Source organism: Pseudophryne corroboree, chromosome 6 (genome assembly GCF_028390025.1).
Source record: "Pseudophryne corroboree isolate aPseCor3 chromosome 6, aPseCor3.hap2, whole genome shotgun sequence".
Taxonomy (NCBI): domain Eukaryota; kingdom Metazoa; phylum Chordata; class Amphibia; order Anura; family Myobatrachidae; genus Pseudophryne; species Pseudophryne corroboree.
The window spans coordinates 776,677,379-776,702,025 of NC_086449.1; the positions used below are offsets into that span (position 1 = coordinate 776,677,379).

The window sequence follows — 24,647 nt, forward strand, 5'->3', positions numbered from 1 at the left end:
GGCTTAGTAAATAGACCCTGTAATGCGCGAGGTGGGTCAGAGTAGCGGCATAACCATAATTTTACACCAAGCGCGTAGATCACATACTGTATTTACTAACAAGCTACTAGCTCTGTGCAGGTTGCACTCAAAAGCATATGGCATGTTTGCTCTGTGTCTGCCCATTGGAGCTGCTGCAGCGAAAGGCTTGCAATCTAACATAGAAAGCAGACTTATATTTCAGTGTACGATATCGGATTTATTTGTACGTTTGGAAGACTGTTATATTTACTGATTATTATTATACGTATACAAAATTAATGTTTGAGCCCTGGAAAAAAGAAAACTGGCGCATCAATTTATACGAGGAAGCTCATTCATCGTAAAGTCACCTTAGGGAATTAAAATATATCAGTTACAAAAAAAAAAAACCATACAGCACTCAGTGTTTTTTTCAGCCACTCCATTCAGGCAGAACAGGATAGGGTAAGCTAGCAATCCCCACCCTCCACAGAGTGAGGAAATTGTAGTGAGTAGTTTGGTTGCTATGCATGCTAATGACTCTGTACCCTGGGCTGTAGGATCTCTATTAAAAGAGGCAAGTCTCAGACTGGAGGTGGTTCACAATCAAGGCAGTAGGGGCATCTGGAAAGAGAGGCTTCCCTGCGCTCAGCACACACAGAGCCACTGGAGACTGCACAGGGGGACAGAGTGAAGCTGATCTGAGGTTGATAAATAACACTGTAGGGTTTGGGACATGAAACTCCTGTCAGTGGCATTTCTTTTGCTCCTTATAGCCGTCTGCACACTACACGTGGAAGGTGAGGCTTTCAATATTCTTCTTTTGGATTAACCACTAAATGCCCAAATATGACTTTGCAGCTATAATGTATATCAATGCATTTAACTATTTTGTATATATTTTGTATTAAATCTTAGTTTTGTGTATTCTCCTGTTAATGTTTAATATTACTCCTAAACTAGGTGAACTTGTTCTATTCATAACTTTGAATGCATTAGCTGGTATACAGCGTGGAAAATCACTCCGTTTATAATGGATGGCATTGATAGATTAATTGATACTAAATGCTTTGTCAATTGCATAATGCATGTATTTATTTTATGTGTGTGTTATGCTGTATTGCGTACATTTATGCAAATATTGATGTTGGTTTTTAACCTGTTTAAGTCATGAATAACTTTGTATTACTGGATTGATGCCCTAGTTCTTCTCCTTTTCTTCTCTCCAGGGTTGAAATGCAAGTGTCCCAGAAAGGGTCCCAAAATAAGATTCACAGAGGTGCAGAAGCTGGAAATCAAACCCCGACACCCATTCTGCGAGGAAAAGATGATTATGTATGTAACATTTTAACACTCTTATTAGGGGGACATTTACTAAGCAGTGATAAGAGCGGAGAAGTGAGCCAGTGGAGAAGTTGCCCCATCAACAAATCAGCAGCTCTGTATAATTTTATAGCATGCAAATTATAGATGTTACTTCAGTGCTGATTGGTTGCTATGGGCAACTTCTCCACTGGCTCACTTCTCCGCTCTTATCACTGCTTAGTAAATGTCCCCCTTAAACTTGTGATATACTTTAGACTTCTTTACCCTCTATACATTGTTATCTATCTATCTATCTATCTATCTATCTATCTATCTATCTATCTATCTATCTATCTATCGCAAGCAAAAATTGATTCCAGTTTGCTAAACCCCTTACAGAAATAATGGGGCTTATGCATTAATTCTGCATTACACACCCACACATTATAACATGGGGTGAGTAGTAAGACCCTTAACATACTAGTGTCATGTGCCAGGAACCCAGCAGATGTTTTGCCAAATCAGGTACCCTGTTTTCTTAATGAGCTTTTAGCTATTTAATTAAAAGCAAAAATTATACCTAAAACAATGAAATTTGAGCTTCTATCATGTTATAAACAATAAGGATGATAGACATTGTTCTAGTAATTATAAAGTACCATTTAAATGCTTATTAAAGACCCACTGTTTCAGTTAGGTGGTGATGCTAAAAGCTTCTATAATGCTCATCACTAAGTTACGATATCACGGTGATCGTTAAGTAAAATTACTTTTATTTCCCCTTGTATACACCTTCATTTCTACAAATTCTGCAAATCTCCCAGTTCTGCATTCTGCTATTAGTAGGCACTGTGAATCCAAGAACAAACATTTGCCCACAAAACAAATACAGTCTAGCATTTCATGTTGTGCATATCATGGGAGATTAAAATGATTAATTTTAAAAGAAGGTGGTCCCCATGTCTAAAATAGCTTCAAAGGGACAGTATCACAACAATGTTGTTAAAATATATTATTTTACTGGTTAGGGTCTGATGTGTGCTTGGGTCTACTTTATCTCTAAAAGACTCATTCACATCAGTCAGTCTTACATGGTGATACATCTTGTTCTTTTCACTCGAGTTTAAGAACATCCAACTTAAATTTACAGATACACAAAAAAATATAAGTACATCACATTTTTTAAAGTGACTGTTTTATAGCCAAGTAATAATTTTCACATCATTTTCAATTTATTTTACCATAAAGGGGGTTGTTGTGCAGTATCAGGATGGAACTCAGCTATATTAGTAGGACACTGAATCTGAGAACAAACACTTGCTAGAAACACATAGAAAAAATATAGCATTTAATTTTGTACATATTATGGGATATTAACTTTATCCATTTTTAAAATAAGAATGTTTACTTATCTAAAATAGCTTCAAAGGGACAGTATCACAACAATGTGGCTAAAATATATTATTTTACTAGTTAGGGTCTGATGTGTGCTTTGGTCCACGTTATCTCTAAAAGACTCCTTCACATCAGTCAGTCTTACTTGGTGATATATCTTGTTCTCTTTACTCAAGTCTACGTACATCTAACTTAAATTTACAGATATGCAATATATAAGTACTTATCATTTTTAAGGTAAGGGTCTTAAAGCCAGAAAATAATTTTAGCATCGTGTTCTATTATTTGGCCAGGAAGGGGGTATTGTGCAGTATACAGGAGTCCTGGGATTGGAACTCAGCTATATTAGCTAGAGTAAGTGGCTTTCAAGGAAAAAAAACAAACAATGAAATGTATTCTTATTAATAACTAAATTCTTAAAATGAAAGTTTAGCTTGAACTTGCTATACATATGCTAGTTATAGCAATGCAAACCAAACCATTTTGTAATATGTATACTCAAAAATGACCTTCTATTTTCCATTTATTTTCTTGAGTATGATGCTGCTGCTTGTTATATAAATCTGTTGTTCTCTGGTCGTCAGACTCTGAGGTCTATTTACTAAGCAGTGGATGGAGATAAAGTGGACGGAGGTAAATTACCAGCCAATCAGCTCCTAACTGCCATGTCACAGGCTGGGTTTGAAAAATGACAGTTACGAGCTGATTGGCTGGTACTTTATCTTTGTTCACTTTATCTCCACAGAAGGCTTAGTAAATAGACCCCTAAGGGGTACATTTACTAAGCAGTGATAAGAGCAGAGAAGTGAGCCAGTGGAGTAATATCTCCATCAACCAATCAGCAGCTCTGTATCATTTTATAGTATGCAAATTATAGATGTTACTTCAGTGCTGATTGGTTGCCATGGGTAACTTCTCCACTGGCTCACTTCTCCGCTCTTATCACTGCTTAGTAAATGTACCCCTAAGTCTGTTGTAACCCCTTTTTCAGTCACTGGGGTAAATTTACTAAGATGGGAGTTCTATTTTAGATGGCTGTTGCCCATAGCAACCAATCAGATTACGGGTATTATCTTCTAGAAGGTGCTAGATAAAAGAGAAGTAGAATCTGTAGGGTTAAATCGAACTCCCATCTTAGTAAATTTACCCCATCGTGATTCACAGTAACTAACTACTACTCGTTAGGCTGCTGTTTCAGCTCTGTGTATGAAGAATTCTATGTAGCATGTTTTTTAATATATACTTCCTATAGCGCTTACAATGTCCGGTTTTGGTTCCATTTAAAGGATCAGTTCAACCTTTTGGGCTATATGCAAAATGGACCAAAATAGTTTATTCTGCAAATATAACATATTTAGCAGTTTATTAGATACAGTCTTTAGCAGATTGTATCTAACACTTCATCAGCATATCCATTTGACAGGATGCATCAAACATACATACACACACATGGACATTGTGGCTGCATATATAATAACATCAGCCTTACCCTTAGGTAAATGAGGGGATATATATTACAATTGCTCTGTAGGTTTCAGTGGAGCTCTGCATTGGACCAACTTGCTCCCTATGATACGCTGACCTGCGCACATGCACATCCTTCCGATATTGTATGGAGCAGTGGCTAATCCTCTTGGGTGTCTGGCGCTCCCTTACCATTACCAACATTTAGCAGTATGTTATTTTTCCGTGATTTAGGCACCTCCCTAAACCCTTCCAGCCTAGGTGACTGCTTAGGTTTCCTAGTGATAGAACAGGACCATCTCCTGCCACATCATTAGACAACATCAGTACGCCAATACGATTGCCTTCCAGCCTCAGGGCAAATAATTATATATACTACTACACAATTATTAGGGTGAGATTTATCAAAGCTTGGAGAGAGTTAAAGTGGGGAGAGATAAACTACCAACTAATCAGCTCCTGTCATTTTTCAAACACCGCCTGTAACATGGCAATTAGGGGGGTGATTGGTTGGTACTTTTATCTCTCTCCACTTTATCTCTCCAAGCATTGATAAATCTCCAACATAGTTTGCAGCCAAACCTTTCCTCCAGCCTCAGCAGTGACACCTTTAGGCTATAAATACTTACTGCACCTAAATTGTACCTAATTACTACGCTGTAGAAGCAGCAATATTTGTGGTCTGAATCAGGGATTTTCAGTAGACGACCTATGACTTCACTAGGAACTAGTGACATTGCTGAGACATAAAACTATTATTTGATATTAACTAATATTCATTACTGCAACATATAAATGTACGGGGAGACATTGCCTCAGTCTGGGCATATCTCAATCTTATTTAGATCCAGTACACTGCAACCTGATAATCAGGGTCCTGACCTACCTCGGGTGTGGGATGATAGATACAGACAGTGTCTAGTTAGACAGTCAATAGATACACACCACATGTTAGACAGACAATAGGTCGACAGGGTAAGAAGGTCGACAGGGGGCAAAAGGTCGACATGAAAAAGATAGACAGTACAAAAGGTCAACAGGTTCAAAAGGTCAACAAGGTCAAAAAATCGACATGAAAATGGTCGACACAAAAAAAAAGGTAGACACCATTTTTTTTTTTGCATTTTTGTGGTTTGCGCGGATAGTTTTGTCATCTGGGACCCCCAATTGTAGAAGGGCATTCCCTCGTGGGGCTCGCTGCGCTCGCCACAATATTTGTACCCAACTCTATGCCGACATGGATAGAGAAGGTATGAAATAGTCCAAAAACATGTCAAATTTTTAAAAAACCCTATGTCTACCTTTTTTATGTTGACCATTTTCATGTTGACTTTTTGACCCTGTTGACCTCTTGTACTGCCTACCTTTTTCATGTCGACCTTTTGATCCTGTCGACCTAATGTCTGTCTAACATATGGTGTCTATCTATTGACTGTCTAACTAGACACTGGCTATCTATCATCCAGATACCACCTACCTCAGCCATAGTATATAAAGCAGAATACATTTTGGTGGTGACTGTATAGCTAATATAGTTTTGTTAGAGAGGCCATCCTTGAGTCTAATGTATATCACTGCTCTCGTCATACTACCTGACCAATACCTGCCTGGGACCCAGCTCTGCTCCTTACCTGCTGGAGATCTATCAGGAGCTGTAAGGGGCATCTAGCTAACAGCTTCCAATGCTCTTGTTTGTTCATTGTGACAGACAGACAGGGTTGGACTGGCACACAGGGGTACAGGGGAAACCACCGGTGGGCCCTACTGCCTGGGGGCCCACCCCCTTCTCTAGGGATCAGGTTCCAGACTGTGCTGTTAACTAATCTAGTACATTATCATGCATGCACTGCAGTATTTACTGTATATATTTATCTAGGGGACCAATGCATGTAAAATGGGTAGGCAAACCAATGTGGCGGCTGGGCACACCCAATCTAGAGACTGGCCACACCCTTAAACATGGGCCCATACCACTGTATTCCCCCGGTGGGCCCTACATGCCCCAGTCTGACACTGCAGACAGAAAACTGTTGACATTAAAAACTCCAGCTGCTGTTTCCCCTAGCAATGACAAAACAGAAGAGTGGGGTGCTAGTAGCTACAGGGCACTGGGGTGTACTCCCTGAATTGCTCCCCCAGAGCAGCAGTACGGCTACTACTTCCTACTAAATTGCTTGATTGTACTCCTGTGGATTTTGATTAATGCCACATGAAGGGTACACTTTAAACTAGGTTCTTAAACTAACTAAATTAACAATCATTTTTTTAAAGAGAATATATAGTATTGTAGTGTTCAATAGATGTTTAATAATTGTCAGAGTGCCTAAAGTGTGCATGTGCAACTGTATTTTGGGTATATACACTATATATATATATATATATATATATATATATATATATATATATATATATAATGCACATTTATGTCTGGCTCTCCTCTAAAGTACCTAATAGCATAATGCACATTCTTATCCCTTGATGGACATTCAAGCAAACAAGAAAATATAGCAGATTGTATTATCCAACCTTTTGGTTTATTTACAAACTGTCATCAGGGATACCAGAAGATAGTTTGTTAATAAGCTGAAACATTGGATAATACATTTTCCCATCTTTTCTTGTTTGATTGAAAGTCCATGAAGTGCCACCAGGAGTATATATAATTTCAAGGTAATTTTGAACAGTGGAATTAAAGCAGCTGGGAGATCCCTTTGTGTGACACATATAGCCTTTACATTGTATTAGATGACAGTGATGTTTTCCTTTTAAACTTCACGGGTGCCAGGATCAAGCCAGAGGGAGAAGACTGAGACAGACAGCACCTGTTTTCTTACTGGGAAAGGGAGTAGTCACTTGCTACAAATTACACTCTGCAAAATATTACTTAATTATAAATGTAAATAAAATCTTATGCCAAGATAAGCTAGTGGATGACACACGTTTTCTTCGACATTTGTGAAACAGGTTGTAGTTTGTTTTTAATTTCGATTTTGTTATGAAAATATTGCACTCAAATATAGCTTGAGAGATTGGTACTTACCAACATGGTACAAAGGTGCAAATCTGCTCCATAACCATAGCAACCATTAACGAACTGCAATTTAGACAATTCAAGCAAAAGTCTAATAAGTTTATTGTGGACCCAGCGTTTCATTCCTTTAAATTTAAAACAAAGAAACAAATTTGGTTCCATAATTCTCCAGAGAACTGATTATAACCGGGAAATTAATGGGTTTGTGCTGTGTAAATGATACAAAAAAAGCAGAATGTTCCTATATTTTGCATATTTTCCCATTAGATTGACCTAAATAAAAACATATTCTGTACGTAATCCAGCATGTTTATTAACAGTTATTTATATAGCACACACACATTCCACTGCGGAATGATTTGGTATTTAATATTTATTGCGGTATCCAATTAGCCTCAGAAATTTATTGCAGCTAATTGGCGCGACGGGTGCTATCCTATTATCCCCGCAGCTGGCGCTTATGGAAGGCTAATTAAATGCCCGTTAAATTACCATTTTTTTCCCGCGATAGGTGCCGCGAAAGAACATAGGTCTGTGGCATTTTTGCGGACCCTTTGTGTTTATGTGCGATACAGGGTCATTTGCCGCACAAAATCACCAGGCTCTAATTGGATAGATGAATTCACCATCACAATAAAACCCCATTTTGTTTGTACAGCAAATTACTGCGGGTAATAGGATACCCCCAAAGTCACTCACATCAGTCTCTGTCCCAGTGGAGCTTACATTCTATATTCCCTACCACGTGTACACACACTCATACATACATGGGTTAATATAGTCAGAATCAAATCAAACTGGAGCACTCAGAGGAAAACCACACAGACATGAGAACATACAAACTCTGCACAGATAGGGCCTAGGTGGGAATGTAATTCAAGACCTCAGTGCCACCCAGTATGCTACAATAAGAGATCACTATATCTTCTAAGAAAAACTGTGTAAAATTCAGATCGATATGGTAAAAAGCATTTACATACTTGCCGACACTGGCGTATTAATAATGATTGCAGTGTGTGCGGTGCACACGGACCCCCGGGGGGGCCTACCCCGCACACTCTACACCAATTATTTTTAATACTTAACCTCTGGAGTCCTGCGGCGCAGCAGCAGCGCAGTAGAAAAATCATTGGGAAAATGGCACGGTGTCATATTCCCAGTTATTTTGCTGCCGTGCCATTTTCCTGGAGAACTGCACATGCGCTGTAGACTCTGGGGCAGCGCTAGGGTCCCCTAGGGACCCTAATACCTAGCTAGAGAGGAGGGGGCCCAGACTGAGCCTGCACATGGGCCTTTTCTTCTTGGGCTTTCTGACATTCTAGCGAGGCAGCCAAGTCTGCACAGCATGGGGTGCGGCACAGCATGGTGGGAGAACGTGATGCTGAATAAGGGGCGGTACTTTGGGGGCGTGTCTGCATGACCTCATTATCATGACCCCGCCCCCACCACACAATGCCAATATTACTGGCATTGTGAGACAGGGGGTGAGACCACGATGACACGATTTTGCCTTGGAGAGAGATAAAGTGGAGGAGTTGTGCAAAGCAACCAATCAGCATGTAACTGTCATTTATCTAGCATGGTCAGACAGCCGCTGATTGGTTGCTTTGGCCAAATTCTCTACTTTATCTTTCTCCAAGGCTTGATGCATGTCCCCCATGACCATACCTCCCACCTGTCCCGCCTTTATCCCAGCTACAATTTATTTGTTTTCTCTTGCTTGCAGACATAGTTACCATTGATTTTGTGCAATATGTTCAAGTTAAAATCACGTCTAGGGGGGTCATTCCGAGTTGTTCGTTAGCTGCTTTCGTTCGCTGCGCAGCGATCAGGCAAAAAAAGTCACTTCTGTGCATGCGTACTATTACAAAGAACGATGTAGTTTCACACAAGGTCTAGCGAAGCTTCTCAGTCGCACTGCTGGCCGCAGAGTGATTGACAGGAAGTGGGCGTTACTAGGTGTCAACTGAGAGTTTTCAGGGAGTGTTCGAAAAAAATGCAGGCGTGCCAGGAAAAACGCAGGCGTGGCTGGGCGAACGCAGGGCGTGTTCGTGGTATCAAAACAGGAACTGAATAGTCTGAAGTGATCGCAAGCGCTGAGTAAGTCTGAAGCTACTCTGAAACTGCACAAAAAATTTTTGTAGCCGCTCTGCGATCCTTTCGTTCTCACTTCTGCTAAGCTAAAATACACCAGTGGGAGGGGGCATAGCGTTTGCACGGCTGCTAAAAACTGCTAGCGAGCGAACAACTCGGAATGACCACCCATAAGAGAAAAACTATTGAGTAAACTATTATAAAATGCAATGAGGCATACCAGATAAAGCCATTCAGGACACATACAGCTTTTTATGCAGTGAGTTCTATAAACTAAATAGAGATTTCTTTCATCACAGTATCATGGGTTGTGAAACTTCAGTGATGCCTTTGATGTGCATTGTATTATGAAACTTTATACAACACTTTGTATTGATTGTTTGGAAGGAACCGTGAAACGCGAGCTTCCATACAAAAACGCAGCGCAACAAAGTGAATAGGTAGAACAAACTGGCACATCCTGTTACTCAGCAGCAGACAATACATGTGTGATAGCTGTAGGATTGCGGTAATAGAAGACACCAAATCAGATAATCCACATTAAATGGAGAAAGTGCAAATTCGCCGGCACATCTTGCAAATGAAAATTAATGACCGAGCTGTTTACTTTATAGATTGCCTTTTGCAGTTCCTGTTGCTGTGCTAGTTCTCCCAAATGTTTGACTGCAGATGACCTACATTTGGTCAGGCACAGCTGGTGTGCGGCTTCCTTATGATTATACTAAAGCCAAATGTCTTCTACAAAAGTTTTTCTGGGAATACTTTTAAAGCAATGATGATGATTTTTCTCAACCGTTTTCCCCCCTCAAAATTAGCTGAGGCAGCACAGTGGCATAGTGTTTAGCATTGCTGACCATGGATCTTGAAAATCACAAACAGCCGACTTTCAGCTGCAGTGTGCCCGCTATCATGATGAAGGAAGGATGCATTTGCATCATGATTGACAGGCGACAGGCATCCAGCGGCAGCGATGCAGCCTTGAGGGGTGGGTGAAGGTGGCGGGAAATGCAGCTACGTCATAGCCATTTATGGGCCTGCCGATGACGTCGCCTGCGTTTCCTGTGATTGGAAACATGGCAGCGGTGCCCCTGCCTATGCAGCCATGCAACCTCTATTTGCAGTTTTTGCGATGCGGTCTCATTTGAATTGCGGTAGCATCGCGGTGCAGAGACTTACCCTGTGCTGGAAGGCCTTCAGCATGTGATTTGAGTGGGCGCAGTTTTTCTGCTACGAATAGCAAAATCTGTGACCAACTCTGAATAACCCCTTATGTTTGATTGTGAAATAGTGTCCTATCTGTTTTTATGTTGTCCCTCTGTGTGGGGGATTTCTCTAGTTACTATAGTTTTCTCCCAGACTACAAAAATAAATAAAACATATCAGTAGGCTAAGAACCTCATGCGTTCCCAGCCCAGAACTGTACTCAGCCAGTCCAGTCTGGATATGAAGCAAATCCGGTCCCAGCCTGGTTCTATACTGCGCCAATCCCAGCCTGGCTAAGAAGCTAATCTGGTCCCCGCCTGGTTCTGTACTCTGCCAGTCCAGTTTGGCTAGAATCTACCAGTAAACCGGCTATACGTCAGACCAGTCGCAGTCTGGCGCAGTCCTCAGCTGTCCTAGTTATCTGGCGCAGTCCAGTCCTCAGCTGTTCCTGTTATCCGGCTCAGTCGGGTCCAGTCCTCTGCTGTTCCAGTTATTTGGCACAGTCCGGTCCAGTCCTCAACTGTATCATCAATCCGGTTCCAGCCCGGTCATATTCTCCTGCAGCTATCAGTCCTATCTGATCTAGTCGTCTAGCTATTCCAGCTATTTCATTCCTGTGTGCTCCAGGACTGTCTTCCTAGTGCTATTCCTGCATCTTACGTGTCGACTTGACCTATGAGAAAGACCTATATCCATCCTCAACAGTTCCTGCATCATAGTGCTGTCAACCAAGACACTCCTGATTCTACTCTGGGAACAACAAATACCAGTTTTTGTGATAACGGGTTTATGACTCAGGTGAAGTAATATGCAGCTGCCTGCACGTGCGCTAATGCCCACTGTCAGGGCGGGATCCTACCACTCTTTCCCCGGTCCACTTTGCTGTTAGACGCTCATAGGCTTCTATAGGCAATGCCATCTATAAAGAACTACTATGCCCATATGTTTAACAGGCCTATTCACATTGATGAATTGTCCCTTTAGAGAGGTACATTTTGTTGTGATAATTATACATAGGGAACCAACCTATGGGGCGGTATTCAATTGCTGGTGACTTGTTTGCCCTGCTGATTTCCCGAACCACCCACCCCACTTTTTGGTGGCGGGATCTCTCTCAAAAGTGTTTACTACCCCAAAGGGTAGCGAACACTTTAAGGTGAATTAGGCAAGGCAAATGGGGCAAATTGGGCTGCAATTGCCGGCATTTAAACACTGCGGCAATGGCAATCCACCCCCCTTCACCCACAATTGAATTCCTCTCTAGCAGCAGGATGTAATGGAGTCACTTACAAGGTATGGTTTTACCTTGTGTTTGCCCCTTTAAAAAAAACTGTTGACACCGGCCAGTATCCCGCACCTCCGGTGATCTCATACTCCATTACATCCCGCTGCTGTTCTCTTCTGTGCTTCCACAGAATAGCTTGTTTACCAATAATCTAATATGTTCTACTGATTACAGATATAACTTTCTGTATTGGGCGTAAGTTACCAAAGTGATTATCACTGAGCCACATTAATACTCTTCCATACAATATCAGGTTCTACTGGAAATATTTGCATTTTCTTCAACCCTAAGGCTCTAGTTTCCGCGCCCTGAAATTAATTTTGTGTTTTCCAATAAAAACTTTGATGTTCCTGGATCTCTCACAGTGTCTAGAATTACAAGACAGAAAAATGAACGAAGAAAACACCCAAAATATTGTATTCATGTTTTTATGAAAATAAAGAAGGCAAACCATTTGGCAGATCTGTTTCTGCGTAATATAAGCTGCTCAAGTTTAAGATTGAGTGATCCTATGTAAACTTTTAAAACCTGGAAGCTATTAATAGGCCAGCTTTGCTTTTCAAGCAATTAAAATATAGTTTACAATTGGTTAAAAAAAAAAAAGAAAGAGAAAATGAAATGCAAGAAATGCCTGAATAGAGATCAACGTTCTGATATTAATGGAGGAACAATATTGAAAGAGTACAGTTTCAAATATTTTTAAAGCTTGTGAGCAGCATATAATAACCTATAAGGGTTCAAAGGTTCCATTTAGTTTTTTTTTGTGTGTTTCAAACAAGGAATATTGTACTTGACCTATATTATCACTCTCAGGCAGTAGTGGATCTTGCTACGGGCAAACAGGATTTTTGCACGGGGGGCGTCACCTTCCGGAGGGCGCCGCTGCCGTGGCAAGATCCGCTACTGGTGCCACCCGGTGCTGTGTAGATGCGGTGCGCGATGAAGTCATCGCGCACCGCACTGCATTGTGGGAGTGGCACATAGACCCTAGATGTCATAATTGACCTCTAGTGTCTATGCAGTGCTATGGGAGAGACGTCATGACGTCTCTCCCATTGATCCAAGGAGCGGCGCCAGCGGCCGTAGACAGAGGGCATCAGCTGTTGGGAAGCAGGAGTGGGGATTGTATTTAAAAAAAATTTTTGTAAGCGGCGCAACTAGGGGGCACAACTCTACAGGGGGCACAGTACTGGGGGCAATACTACTGGGGGCACAATTCTACTGGGGGCACACTACTGGGGGCAATATTACTGGGGGCACAACTCTATAGGGGGTACAACTCTACAGGGGGCACAGTACTGAGGGCAATACTACTGGGGGCACAACTCTACAGGGGGCACACTGCTGGGGCAATATTACTGGGGGCACAACTCTACAGGGGGCACAGTACTGGGGGCAATACTACTGGGGGCACAATTCTACTGGGGGCACACTACTGGGGGCAATATTACTTGGGGCACAACTCTATAGGGGGTACAACTCTACAGGGGGCACAGTACTGGGGGCAATACTACTGGGGGCACACTGCTGGGGCAATATTACTGGGGGCACAACTCTACAGGGGGCACAGTACTGGGGGGCAATACTACTGGGGACACAACTCTACAGGGGGCACACTACTGGGGGCAATATTACTGGGGGCACAACTCTACAGGGGGCACAGTACTGGAGGCAATACTTCCATGAAGCCACGCCCCTATTTTTTTCACCAAGGGCGCCACAAGGTCAAGATCCGGCCCTGCTCTCAGGGGTAGCTGTATCAAAGTTTGGAGAGAGATCAGTGTCGGACTAGGGCATGAAGGGCTCACCGGGGGAATGCAGTGGTAGGGCCCATGTGTAGCGGAATGGCCAGCCTCCAGAGGGGGTGTGGCCAGCCACCACAGAAGCTTGGCTAACCATTACAGAGTGCATGGTCTGGGCCCCTTGATAAATATATATAGTAAACACTGCTAGCGCATGCATGATAATGGTGCAGCAATGCACTGTAGAAAATGCACCATAGTCCTGTGCAATATAATCTAACACATTTATAATGTATAATTCAAATGCACATTGTAGAAGCTGATCCCTAGAGGAGGGGATGAGCCCCCAGGCAGTGGGACCCATCAGGGGTTTCCCCTGTACCTTTGTGGGCCAGTCCGACCCTGAGAGAGATAAAGTAGCAAGAAAGAGATTAGAATACCAACCAATCAGCATCTGTGATTTTATAGCCTCTGTTTGAAAAATGACAAGAGCTGAATGACTGGTACTTTATCTCTCTCCAAGCTTTCATACATCTCCCTCATTACACTTTTAGAAAAACGATCATATATTTCTCTGACGTCCTAGTGGATGCTGGGAACTCCGTAAGGACCATGGGGAATAGACGGGCTCCGCAGGAGACTGGGCACTCTAAAAGAAAGATTAGGTACTATCTGGTGTGCACTGGCTCCTCCCACTATGACCCTCCTCCAGACCTCAGTAAGATTTCTGTGCCCGGCCGAGCTGGATGCACACTAGGGGCTCTCCTGAGCTCCTAGAAAGAAAGTTTATTTTAGGTTTTTTATTTTACAGTGAGACCTGCTGGCAACAGGCTCACTGCATCGAGGGACTAAGGGGAGAAGAAGCGAACCTACCTGCTTGCAGCTAGCTTGGGCTTCTTAGGCTACTGGACACCATTAGCTCCAGAGGGATCTGCATGGAACTGGCCTTGGTGTTCGTTCCCGGAGCCGCGCCGCCGTCCCCCTTACAGAGCCAGAAGCAAGAAGAGGTCCGGAAAATCGGCGGCAGAAGACTTCGGTCTTCACCAAGGTAGCGCACAGCACTGCAGCTGTGCGCCATTGCTCCTCATGCACACTTCACACTCCGGTCACTGAGGGTGCAGGGCGCTAGGGGTGGCGCCCTGAGGGCAATATGACACCTTGGCTGGCAAATCTACATCATATATAGTCCTAGAGGCTATATAGATGTAAAATTACCCCTGCCAGTATTCCAGAAAAAGCGTGAGAAAGTCAGTTGAAAAAGGGGCGGGGCTTCTCCCTCAGCACACTGGCGCCATTTTCTTTTCACAGTGCAGCTGAAATACAGCTCCCCAGGCTCTCCCCTGTAGTTTTCAGGCTCAAAGGGTTAAAAAGAGAGGGGGGGCACAAAATTTAGGCGCAATATTGTATATACAAGCAGCTATTGGGAAAAATTCACTCAATATAGTGTTAATCCCAAAATTATATAGCGCTCTGGTGTGTGCTGGCATACTCTCTCTTTGTCTCCCCAAAGGGCTGTGTGGGGTCCTGTCCTCAGTCAGAGCATTCCCTGTGTGTGTGTGCGGTGTGTCGGTACGGCTGTGTCGACACGTTTGATGAGGAGGCTTATGTGATGGCAGAGCAGATGCCGATAAATGTGATGTCGCCCCCTGTGGGGCCGACACCAGAGTGGATGGATAGGTGGAAGGTATAAACCGACAGTGTCAACTCCTTACATAAAAGGCTGGATGACGTAACAGCTATGGGACAGCCGGCTTCTCAGCCCGCGCCTGCCCAGGCGTCTCAAAGGCCATCAGGGGCTCAAAAACGCCCGCTCCCTCAGATGGCAGACACAGATGTCGACACGGAGTCTGACTCCAGTGTCGACGAGGTTGAGACATATACACAATCCACTAGGAACATCCGTTACATGATCCCGGCAATAAAAAATGTGTTACACATTTCTGACATTAACCCAAGTACCACTAAAAAAGGGTTTTATGTTTGGGGAGAAAAAGCAGGCAGTGTTTTGTTCCCCCATCAAATGAGTGAATGAAGTGTGAAAAAGCGTGGGTTCCCCCGATAAGAAACTGGTAATTTCTAAAAAGTTACTGATGGCGTACCCTTTCCCGCCAGAGGATAAGTTACGCTGGGAGATATCCCCTAGGGTGGATAAGGCGCTCACACGTTTGTCAAAAAAGGTGGCACTGCCGTCTTAGGATACGGCCACTTTGAAGGTACCTGCTGATAAAAAGCAGGAGGCTATCCTAAAGTCTGTATTTACACACTCAGGTACTAGACTGAGACCTGCAGATAGTGCTGCTGCAGCGTGGTCTGTAACCCTGTCAAACAGGGATACTATTTTGCGAACATAAGACGTCGTCTTATATATGAGGGATGCACAGAGGGATATTTTGCCGGCTGGCATCCAGAATTAATGCAATGTCCATTCTGTCAGGAGGGTATTAGAGACCCGACACTGGACAGGTGATGCTGACTTTAAAAGGCACATAGAGCCTTATAAGGGTGAGGAATTGTTTGGGGATGGTCTCTGGGACCTCGTATCCACAGCAACAGCTGGGAAGAAATTTTTTTACCTCAGGTTTCCTCACAGCCTAAGAAAGCACTGTATTATCAGGTACAGTCCTTTCGGCTTCAGAAAAGCAAGCGGGTCAAAGGCGCTTCCTTTCTGCACAGAGACGAGGGAAGAGGCAAAAAGCTGCACCAGTCAGCCAGTTCCCAGAATCAAAATTCTTCCCCCGCTTCCTCTGAGTCCACCGCATGACGCGGGGGCTCCACAGGCGTAGCCAGGTACGGTGGGGGGCCACCTCAAAAATGTCAGCGATCAGTGGGCCCGCTCACAGGTGGATCCCTGGATCCTTCAAGTAGTATCTCAGGGGTACAAGCTGGAATTCGAGGCGTCTCCCCCCCGCCGTTTCCTCAAATCTGCCTTGCCGACAACTCCCTCAGGCAGGGAGGCTGTGCTAGAGGCAATTCACAAGCTGTATTCCCAGCAGGTGATAGTCAAGGTGCCCCTACTTCAACAAGGACGGGGTTACTATTCCACACTGTTTGTGGTACCGAAACCGGACGGTTCGGTGAGACCCATTTTAAATTTGAAATCCTTGAACACATACATAAAATAAATTCAAGTTCAAGATGGAATCGCTCAGGGCGGTTATTGCAAGCCTGGAGGAGGGGGATTACATGGTATCCCTGGACATCAAGGATGCTTACCTACATGTCCCCATTTACCATCCTCACCAGGAGTACCTCAGATTTGTGGTACAGGATTGCCATTACCAATTCCAAACACTGCCGTTTGGACTGTCCACGGCACCAAGGGTCTTTACCAAGGTAATGGCAGAAATGATGATACTCCTTCGAAAAAAGTGAGTTTTAATTATCCCGTACTTGGACGATCTCCTTATAAAGGCGAGGTCCAAGGAGCAGTTGTTGGTCGGAGTAGCACTATCTCGGGAAGTGCTACAACAGCACGGATGGATTCTATACATTCCAAAGTCACAGCTGGTTCCTACCACACGCCTACTGTTCCTGGGGATGGTTCTGGACACAGAACAGAAAAAAGTGTTTCTCCCGCAGGAGAAAGCCAAGGAGCTGTCATCTCTAGTCAGAGACCTCCTGAAACCAAAACAGGTATCGGTGCATCACTGCACACGAGTCCTGGGAAAAATGGTAGCTTCTTACGAAGCAAAATTCCATTCGGCAGGTTCCATGCAAGAACCTTTCAGTGGGACCTCTTGGACAAGTGGTCGGGATCGCATCTTCAGATGCATCGGCTGATAACCCTGTCTCCAAGGACGAGGGTATCTCTACTGTGGTGGCTGCAGAGTGCTCATCTTCAAGAGGGCCGCAGATTCGGAATACAGGACTGGGTCCTGGTAACCACGGATGCCAGCCTTCGAAGCTGGGGGGCATTCACACAGGGAAGAAATTTCTAAGGACTTTGGTCAAGTCAGGAGTCGTCCCTACACATAAATATTCTGGAACTGAGGGCCATTTACAATGCCCTAAGTCTGGCAAGGCCTCTGCTTCAAAACCAGCCGGTACTGATCCAATCAGACAACATCACGGCAGTCGCCCATGTAAACCGACAGGGCGGCACAAGAAGCAGGATGGCGATGGCAGAAGCCACAAGGATTCTCCGATGGACGGAAAATCACGTCTTAGCACTGTCAGCAGTGTTCATTCCGGGAGTGGACAACTGGGAAGCAGACTTCCTCAGCAGACACGACCTACACCCGGGAGAGTGGGGACTTCATCCAGAAGTCTTCCAACTGTTGGTAAACCGTTGGGAAAGGCCACAGGTGGACATGATGGCGTCCCGCCTAAACAAAAAACTAGATATTGCGCCAGGTCAAGGGACTCTCAGGCAATAGCTGTGGACGCTCTAGTGACACCGTGGGTGTACCAGTCGGTTTATGTATTCCCTCCTCTGCCTCTCATACCAAAGGTACTGAGAATAAACGAAAACGAGGAGTAAGAACGATACTCGTGGTTCCGGATGGGCCGAGAAGAGCTTGGTACCCAGAACTTCAAGAAATGATATCAGAGGACCCATGGCCTCTACCGCTCAGACAGGATCTGCTACAGCAGGGGCCCCGTCTGTTCCAAGACTTACCGTGGCTGCGTTTGACGGCATGGCGGTTGAATTCCGGATCCTAAAGCAAAAGGTCATTCCGGAAGAAGTCATTCCTACGCTGATAAAAGCCAGGAAAGAAGTAACCGCAAACCATTATCACCGTATTTGGCGAAAATATGTTGCGTGGTGTGAGGCCAGGAAGGCCCCAACAGAGGAATTTCAGCTGGGTCGTTTTCTGCACTTCCTACAGTCAGGGGTGACTATGGGCCTAAAATTGGGTTCCATTAAGGTCCAGATTTCGGCTCTGTCGATTTTCTTCCAGAAAGAACTGGCTTCACTGCCTGGAGTTCAGACATTTGTAAAGGGAGTGCTACATATTCAGCCCCCTTTTGTGCCTCCTGTGGCACCTTGGGATCTCAACGTGGTGTTGAGTTTCTTAAAATCACATTGGTTTGAGCCACTTAAAACTGTGGATTTGAAATATCTCACGTGGAAAGTGGTCATGTTATTGGCCTTGGCTTCGGCCAGGCGTGTGTCAGAATTGGCGGCTTTGTCATGTAAAAGCCCTTATCTGATTTTCCATATGGATAGGGCAGAATTGAGGACTCGTCCCCAGTTTCTCCCTAAGGTGGTATCAGCTTTTCACTTGAACCAACCTATTGTAGTGCCTGCGGCTACTAGGGACTTGGAAGATTCCAAGTTAATGGACGTAGTCAGGCCTTAAAAATTTATATTTCCAGGACGGCTGGAGTCAGGAAAACTGACTCGCTTTTTATCCTGTAGGCACCCAACAAAATAGGTGCTCCTGCTTCTAAGCAGACTATTGCTCGCTGAATTTGTAGCACAATTCAGCTGGAGCTTTCTGCGGCTGGATTGCCGCATCCTAAATCAGTAAAAGCCCATTCCACGAGGAAAGTGGGCTCATCTTGGGCGGCTGCCCGAAGGGTCTCGGCTTTACAATTTTGCCGAGCTGCAACTTGGTCAGGGGCAAACACGTTTGCTAAATTCTACAAAATTGATACCCTGGCTGAGGATGACCTTGAGTTCTCTCATTCTGTGCTGCAGAGTCATCCACACTCTCCCGCCCGTTTGGGAGCTTTGGTATAATCCCCATGGTCCTTACGGAGTTCCCAGCATCCACTAGGACGTCAGAGAAAATAAGATTTTACTCACCGGTAAATCTATTTCTCGTAGTCCGTAGTGGATGCTGGGCGCCCATCCCAAGTGCGGATTGTCTGCAATACTTGTATGTAGTTATTGCCTAACTAAGGGTTATTGTTGAGCCATCTGTTGAGAGGCTCAGTTATATTTCATACTGTTAACTGGGTGTAGTATCACGAGTTATACGGTGTGATTGGTGTGGCTGGTATGAGTCTTACCCGGGATTCAAAATCCTTCCTTATTGTGTCAGCTCTTCCAGGCACAGTATCCTAACTGAGGTCTGGAGGAGGGTCATAGTGGGAGGAGCCAGTGCACACCAGATAGTACCTAATCTTTCTTTTAGAGTGCCCAGTCTCCTGCGGAGCCCGTCTATTCCCCATGGTCCTTACGGAGTTCCCAGCATCCACTACGGACTACGAGAAATAGATTTACCGGTGAGTAAAATCTTATTTTCTGCTGAGATTTTAAACAAACAGATTTTTTTTGGGGCCATCTACTGGGAGAGGGGATCCGGTCTTTATGTCGACAGCACTTAGGTTGACACTTATTAAGTCGAACAATAATGGTCGACATGCATTAGGCCGACATGGCCAATATGTTGACATGGTCACTAGGTCGACATTGCCAAGGTCGACACATGAAAAGGTCGACATGAGTTTTTCTCATTTTTTTTTAAAACTTTTGATCTGTTTCATACTTTACGATCCACATGGACTACGATTGGGAATACAGGTTGAGTATCCCATATCCAAATATTCCGAAATACGGAATATTCAGAAATACAGACTTTTTTGAGTGAGACTGAGACAGTGAAACCTTTGTTTTCTGATGGCTCAATGTACAAACTTTGTTCAATACAAAAAGTTATTAAAAGTATTGTATTAAATGACCTTCAGGCTGTGTGTATAAGGTGTATATGAAACATAAATGAATTGTGTGTATGTACACAAGCTTTGTTTAATGCACAAAGTACATTATAACATTGGCTAAAATTACCTTCAGGCTGTGTGTATAAGGTGTATATGTAACATAAATGCATTCTGTGCTTAGTCTTAGGTCCCATCACCATAATATCTCATTATGGTATGCAATTATTCCAAAATACGGAAAAATCCCATATCCAAAATACTCCTGGTCCCAAGCATTTTGGATAAGGGATACTCAACCTGTAGTAACCTACAGCGAGCCATGCGAGGGGATACTGCGCACTAATTGGGGTTCCCAGTCACTTTACAAAAAAAAGTCACAAAAAACCCTCATGTTGACCTTTTTCCATGTTGACCTATCCCATTTCGACCTAATGATGTGTCGACCTATTTCAGATGTCGACCTAGTCACTGTCAACCAGTAGTGGTCGACCTAATGACTGTCGACCTGGTTAGCGTCGACCCTATGATCCACACCCCTGGGAGAGGTCCCCATCGTTAAATATCGGACAGGTGGAGTGTCAGTGCAGTAATTGGCCCTTATTTATTTGCCACCATACATTTTTAATTGAATAACAATTTAATTACATTTAAGATAAAACTGACCTTTTTGCCCCACCAGTACTTATCTGGTCTCATTATTTTTAGATAAGTTACTGTGTTATACCTGTGGAATACATACCTGTACGTATTCCCAGTGGGCGGCAGTTGCTGCCGCTGCTTGTGTTTTGCTTGTTTTTTTTGCAGGGATGGGGGGGGGGGGGGGGGGGAGGACGATGACGACAGTTGACAGAGGGTATCATCATTTAAACTAATATTGATGGTGCTACATTTCCGTCCCAATAAAGACATGTGGGGGGTCATTCCGACCCGATCGCTCGCTGCAGTTTATCGCAGCGCAGCAATCGGGTCGGATCTGCGCATGCGCCAGCACCGCAGTGCGCCGGCGCATGCTGGGCGGCCGAAGGCCGTTGTATTGTCGAGATCGCCTCTGTCTGATTGACAGGCAGAGGCGGTCACTGGGCGGGAGGGGGCTGGACGGCGGCGCGGTCCGGCCAGCGCAGGCGTGTCCGGACCGTTGGGGGGGGGGGGGCGGGCCACGGCGGCTGCGTGACATCACACGCAGCCGCTGCGACCTGGGCAGTGAGGAGGTTCTCCCGGCCAGCCGCAGGAGCTGCGCTGGCCGGGAGTTACTCCTGAAATGCAAAAGCATCGTCACTGTGCTATGCTTTTGCATTTCTGCGAAAGGGGGGCGACACTGACATGCGGGTTCCCCCGCATGTCTGAGTGCCTGATCGTAGCTGTGCTAAATTTAGCACAGCTACGATCAACTCGGAATGGCCCCCATGGTGATCCTTTGAATGGAAGCAGCAAGCTGGTCACACATATAGGACAGGAAAAGTAACGGCGGGCATTCTTTTAACAGTTTAAACTTGGGGCGAATTTCAAAATCCTAGTTGACGTGTTTGGTCACATGTAGAATCCAGTAGCGTTTAATTACTGATGCAAACACAAGTCACAAAGAAATGTTGTCATTGCTGAGAAATCCATGTCAGTACTGTATGCCTGCAGCCTGGAATGTGCCAATAACATAGTTGTGATGGCTTGTTGTTACTCACGAAGCCACATAGCCAAGCACAGTGAAAGTGTTATTCTCTGTGCGGAGAGGCTGATGGTGCATGCCAGCAGAAAAAAATAAAGAAACATTTTTTGCGTATCAAAAGTTCTGGATGGTGGCTGGTAGCTGCCAACCTTGGGAATAACAACTGGGGAGAATACTGCAAGCTAACTTGATCCATTATCCACCCGCAGTATAACGAATTAAAGAAAAAGATTTATATATATTTTTTTAATTGATATTCTAAATGGCTTTTGGGGAGATTTATCAAATCAAAGTATGATCCAATCAGCCTCTGTCGTTTTTCAAAAACAGCCTGTAAAATAACAGTCAGGAATTGATTAGTTGGTACTTTATTTCTTTCTCTGCTTTATCTCTCTCTCACTCTCTCTTTTTGTCTTTTTCAGTGGTAAGGATTGTAGAGTGAACCTCATTTTCTCCTATGATGTAACACATTACAATTTTAACTGTTCCAAAGCAATACATTTAAAAAATTGCATATTATAGGCCAGGGGTATGCAACCTGTGCAACTACACCTTCCAGCATGCACTGCGCAATTTTGCTGTTCGGGCATGCTAAAACTGCGGCAGGGCATGCTGAGGTGTGTAGTTCCACAGAAACTGAAGAGTCACAGGTTGCCTGTATAAGCACATTCCTCCCAAATGTCCCGATTTTCGCGGGTCTGTCCCGCTGTCCCTCCCGCGGGCCGCAGTGTCCTGCGGTGGGGGAGGGGCAGTTGGGAGGCTCCTGTCACTCGCTGCTCTGCTAAGTTCAGAGCAGAGCAGCGGTGGATAGATGCTGTGCGCATGAGCACAGCGTCTATTCCGGTGAGGCAGAGGGACTGGGGGCATGGCCAGCAACTTACAGAGCACTGGCCGTGCCCCCACTGTGACGAAAATTGGAGGCGTGGCTCATGACAGCATCATTCACACGAAGCCCGCCCCCTTTTCAACAGGCCACACCCCCTGTTTGGCATGCCTGAAGTCCAGCCTTGAAGCCTCCAAATGTTGGGAGGTATGATTAGCATATAAAACAAACTTGCTAATTTTCAGAAGAGCATTGATGGTAAACTCAAACATATGTATAATCGTACATATGTATCAATTTTAGAGCAGAAAACCAGTAAGCTACATATGTTTCCATCTGTAAGCAATAGATTGTGATGATCTTGTTTCATCGTCATCATTATCATCATCATTATCAATGAAGGTTAAAGTCTTCAATGTTGCATCAATATTAACTAACTCCGCCAAGTCTGTCTTTTTTAACCATAAGAAAGGCAATGACCAATTTTACGGCTAGCGCAAAGGCATAACTGTAATGGTTGCATGGGATGCCGTTCCTACGGGGCCTGGATGCTTAGGGGCCCCGCCTTGCATGTTAAGAATAGATGACACCGTAATGAATACAAAAAGGTACAGTCTGCAAAGTTCTCTCCACTCTGCTACTGTGTTCAATACAGTGTATTGAATACACTAGATCATGGGAAGTAGTTTGTAGACTTATCCCTTACATAGAAACATAGAATTTGACGGCAGATAAGAACCAATTGGCCCATCTAGTCTGCCCATGTACACACACACTAGGGTTAATTATTTTTTTTTTTTGGGAGACAATTTACCTACCAGTATATTTTTGGATTGTGGGAGGAAACCGGAGTACCCGGAGGAAGCCAACACAAGCAAGGGGAGAATATACAAATTCCACACAGTTAGGGCCATAGTGGGAATCGAACCCATGACCTCAGTGCTGTGAGGCAGTAATGCTAACCAGCTTCCTGCCTTGCAGTGGATCGTGTACAGTATGCTCAATGCAATGTGAGCTAGAGGCCCTACAGTGTGGCATAAAACGCAGCTTACTACACACAACCTGGGAGAAGCGGAAGCTGCACCTGAGTCTCAGCATAGACACAATACTGGCATTGAGGGTTGTTGGTCCTTCTACTATGGTTCCTCCTACTGAAGATTGATGGCCCTTCTTGCTAAATATTGTTATTTACTTGGTGAGTAAAGGGGAGATGTATCAAACCTTCTATAGATGACAGGTGGAGAAGTTGCCCGTAGCAACCAAACTATAATTTTATAGAATGAGAAATTATAGACAGGAGCTTAATGGTTGCTTTGGTCGACTTCTGTACTTGTCCTCTACAGAACATCTCCCACCAAGTGTGATGCCCCAGACTATTGCTATACTACTGGTTAGAACACATTTTGGTCAATTGCCACGGCGACTTCCCACCCATTGTTGAGTCCTGTTTTAACTTGAAAGCATGCATCTTCAGCTTTATAATTGCCTATAGTAACACCTATTGCTATTCTTTTTATTTCTTCTTCTTCTTCTTCTTCTTCTTCTTCCTCCTCCTCTTCCTCTTCTTCTACTACTACTACTACTACTACTACTACTACTACTAATAATAATAATTATAATAATAATTATAATAATGATTATGTGCTTTGTTTTAGTGTGACCATGCATGTGTCAAGACATAGAGGGCAACAGTACTGCTTGCACCCCAAACTACACAGCACAAAGAAGTTCCTTAAGTGGTACACAATATGGAAGGAAAAGAGCAGGTATGTATAATAAGAGTAATATAACATGTAACATTCTCAGCAAGTCTCCATTTCTTCTTTATGGAAAGCAACTGCTATAATTACATACTCGTTGCACTGTTATATATCATTCTGCAGTTTAGACAGGTAACGCAAAATCAGTCATGTAAATCATACCCAATTATAGAAAGTTTAGGCTTCATTTTAATTAGTTTAGAAAGAGCTGTTGCTTCAAGTATTTTAAACTAAATTATTATAAGTGTAAAGTAATATTAAACTCACTAACAGTTG

General features: G+C 43.9%; 1 protein-coding gene across 1 annotated transcript in view; it reads left to right on the forward strand.

Moving 5' to 3' along the window:
- Positions 1 to 500: 500 nt before the first annotated feature.
- The window catches only part of CXCL14 (C-X-C motif chemokine ligand 14), a 30,978-nt gene continuing 6,831 nt past the window's right edge, over positions 501 to 24,647 (forward strand). The window contains exons 1-3 of the mRNA XM_063928720.1: positions 501 to 800; positions 1,230 to 1,335; positions 24,267 to 24,377. Coding sequence (XP_063784790.1) covers positions 737 to 800; positions 1,230 to 1,335; positions 24,267 to 24,377 — 281 coding nt within the window. The 5' untranslated portion in view covers positions 501 to 736. The remainder of the gene's footprint in view (positions 801 to 1,229; positions 1,336 to 24,266; positions 24,378 to 24,647) is intronic.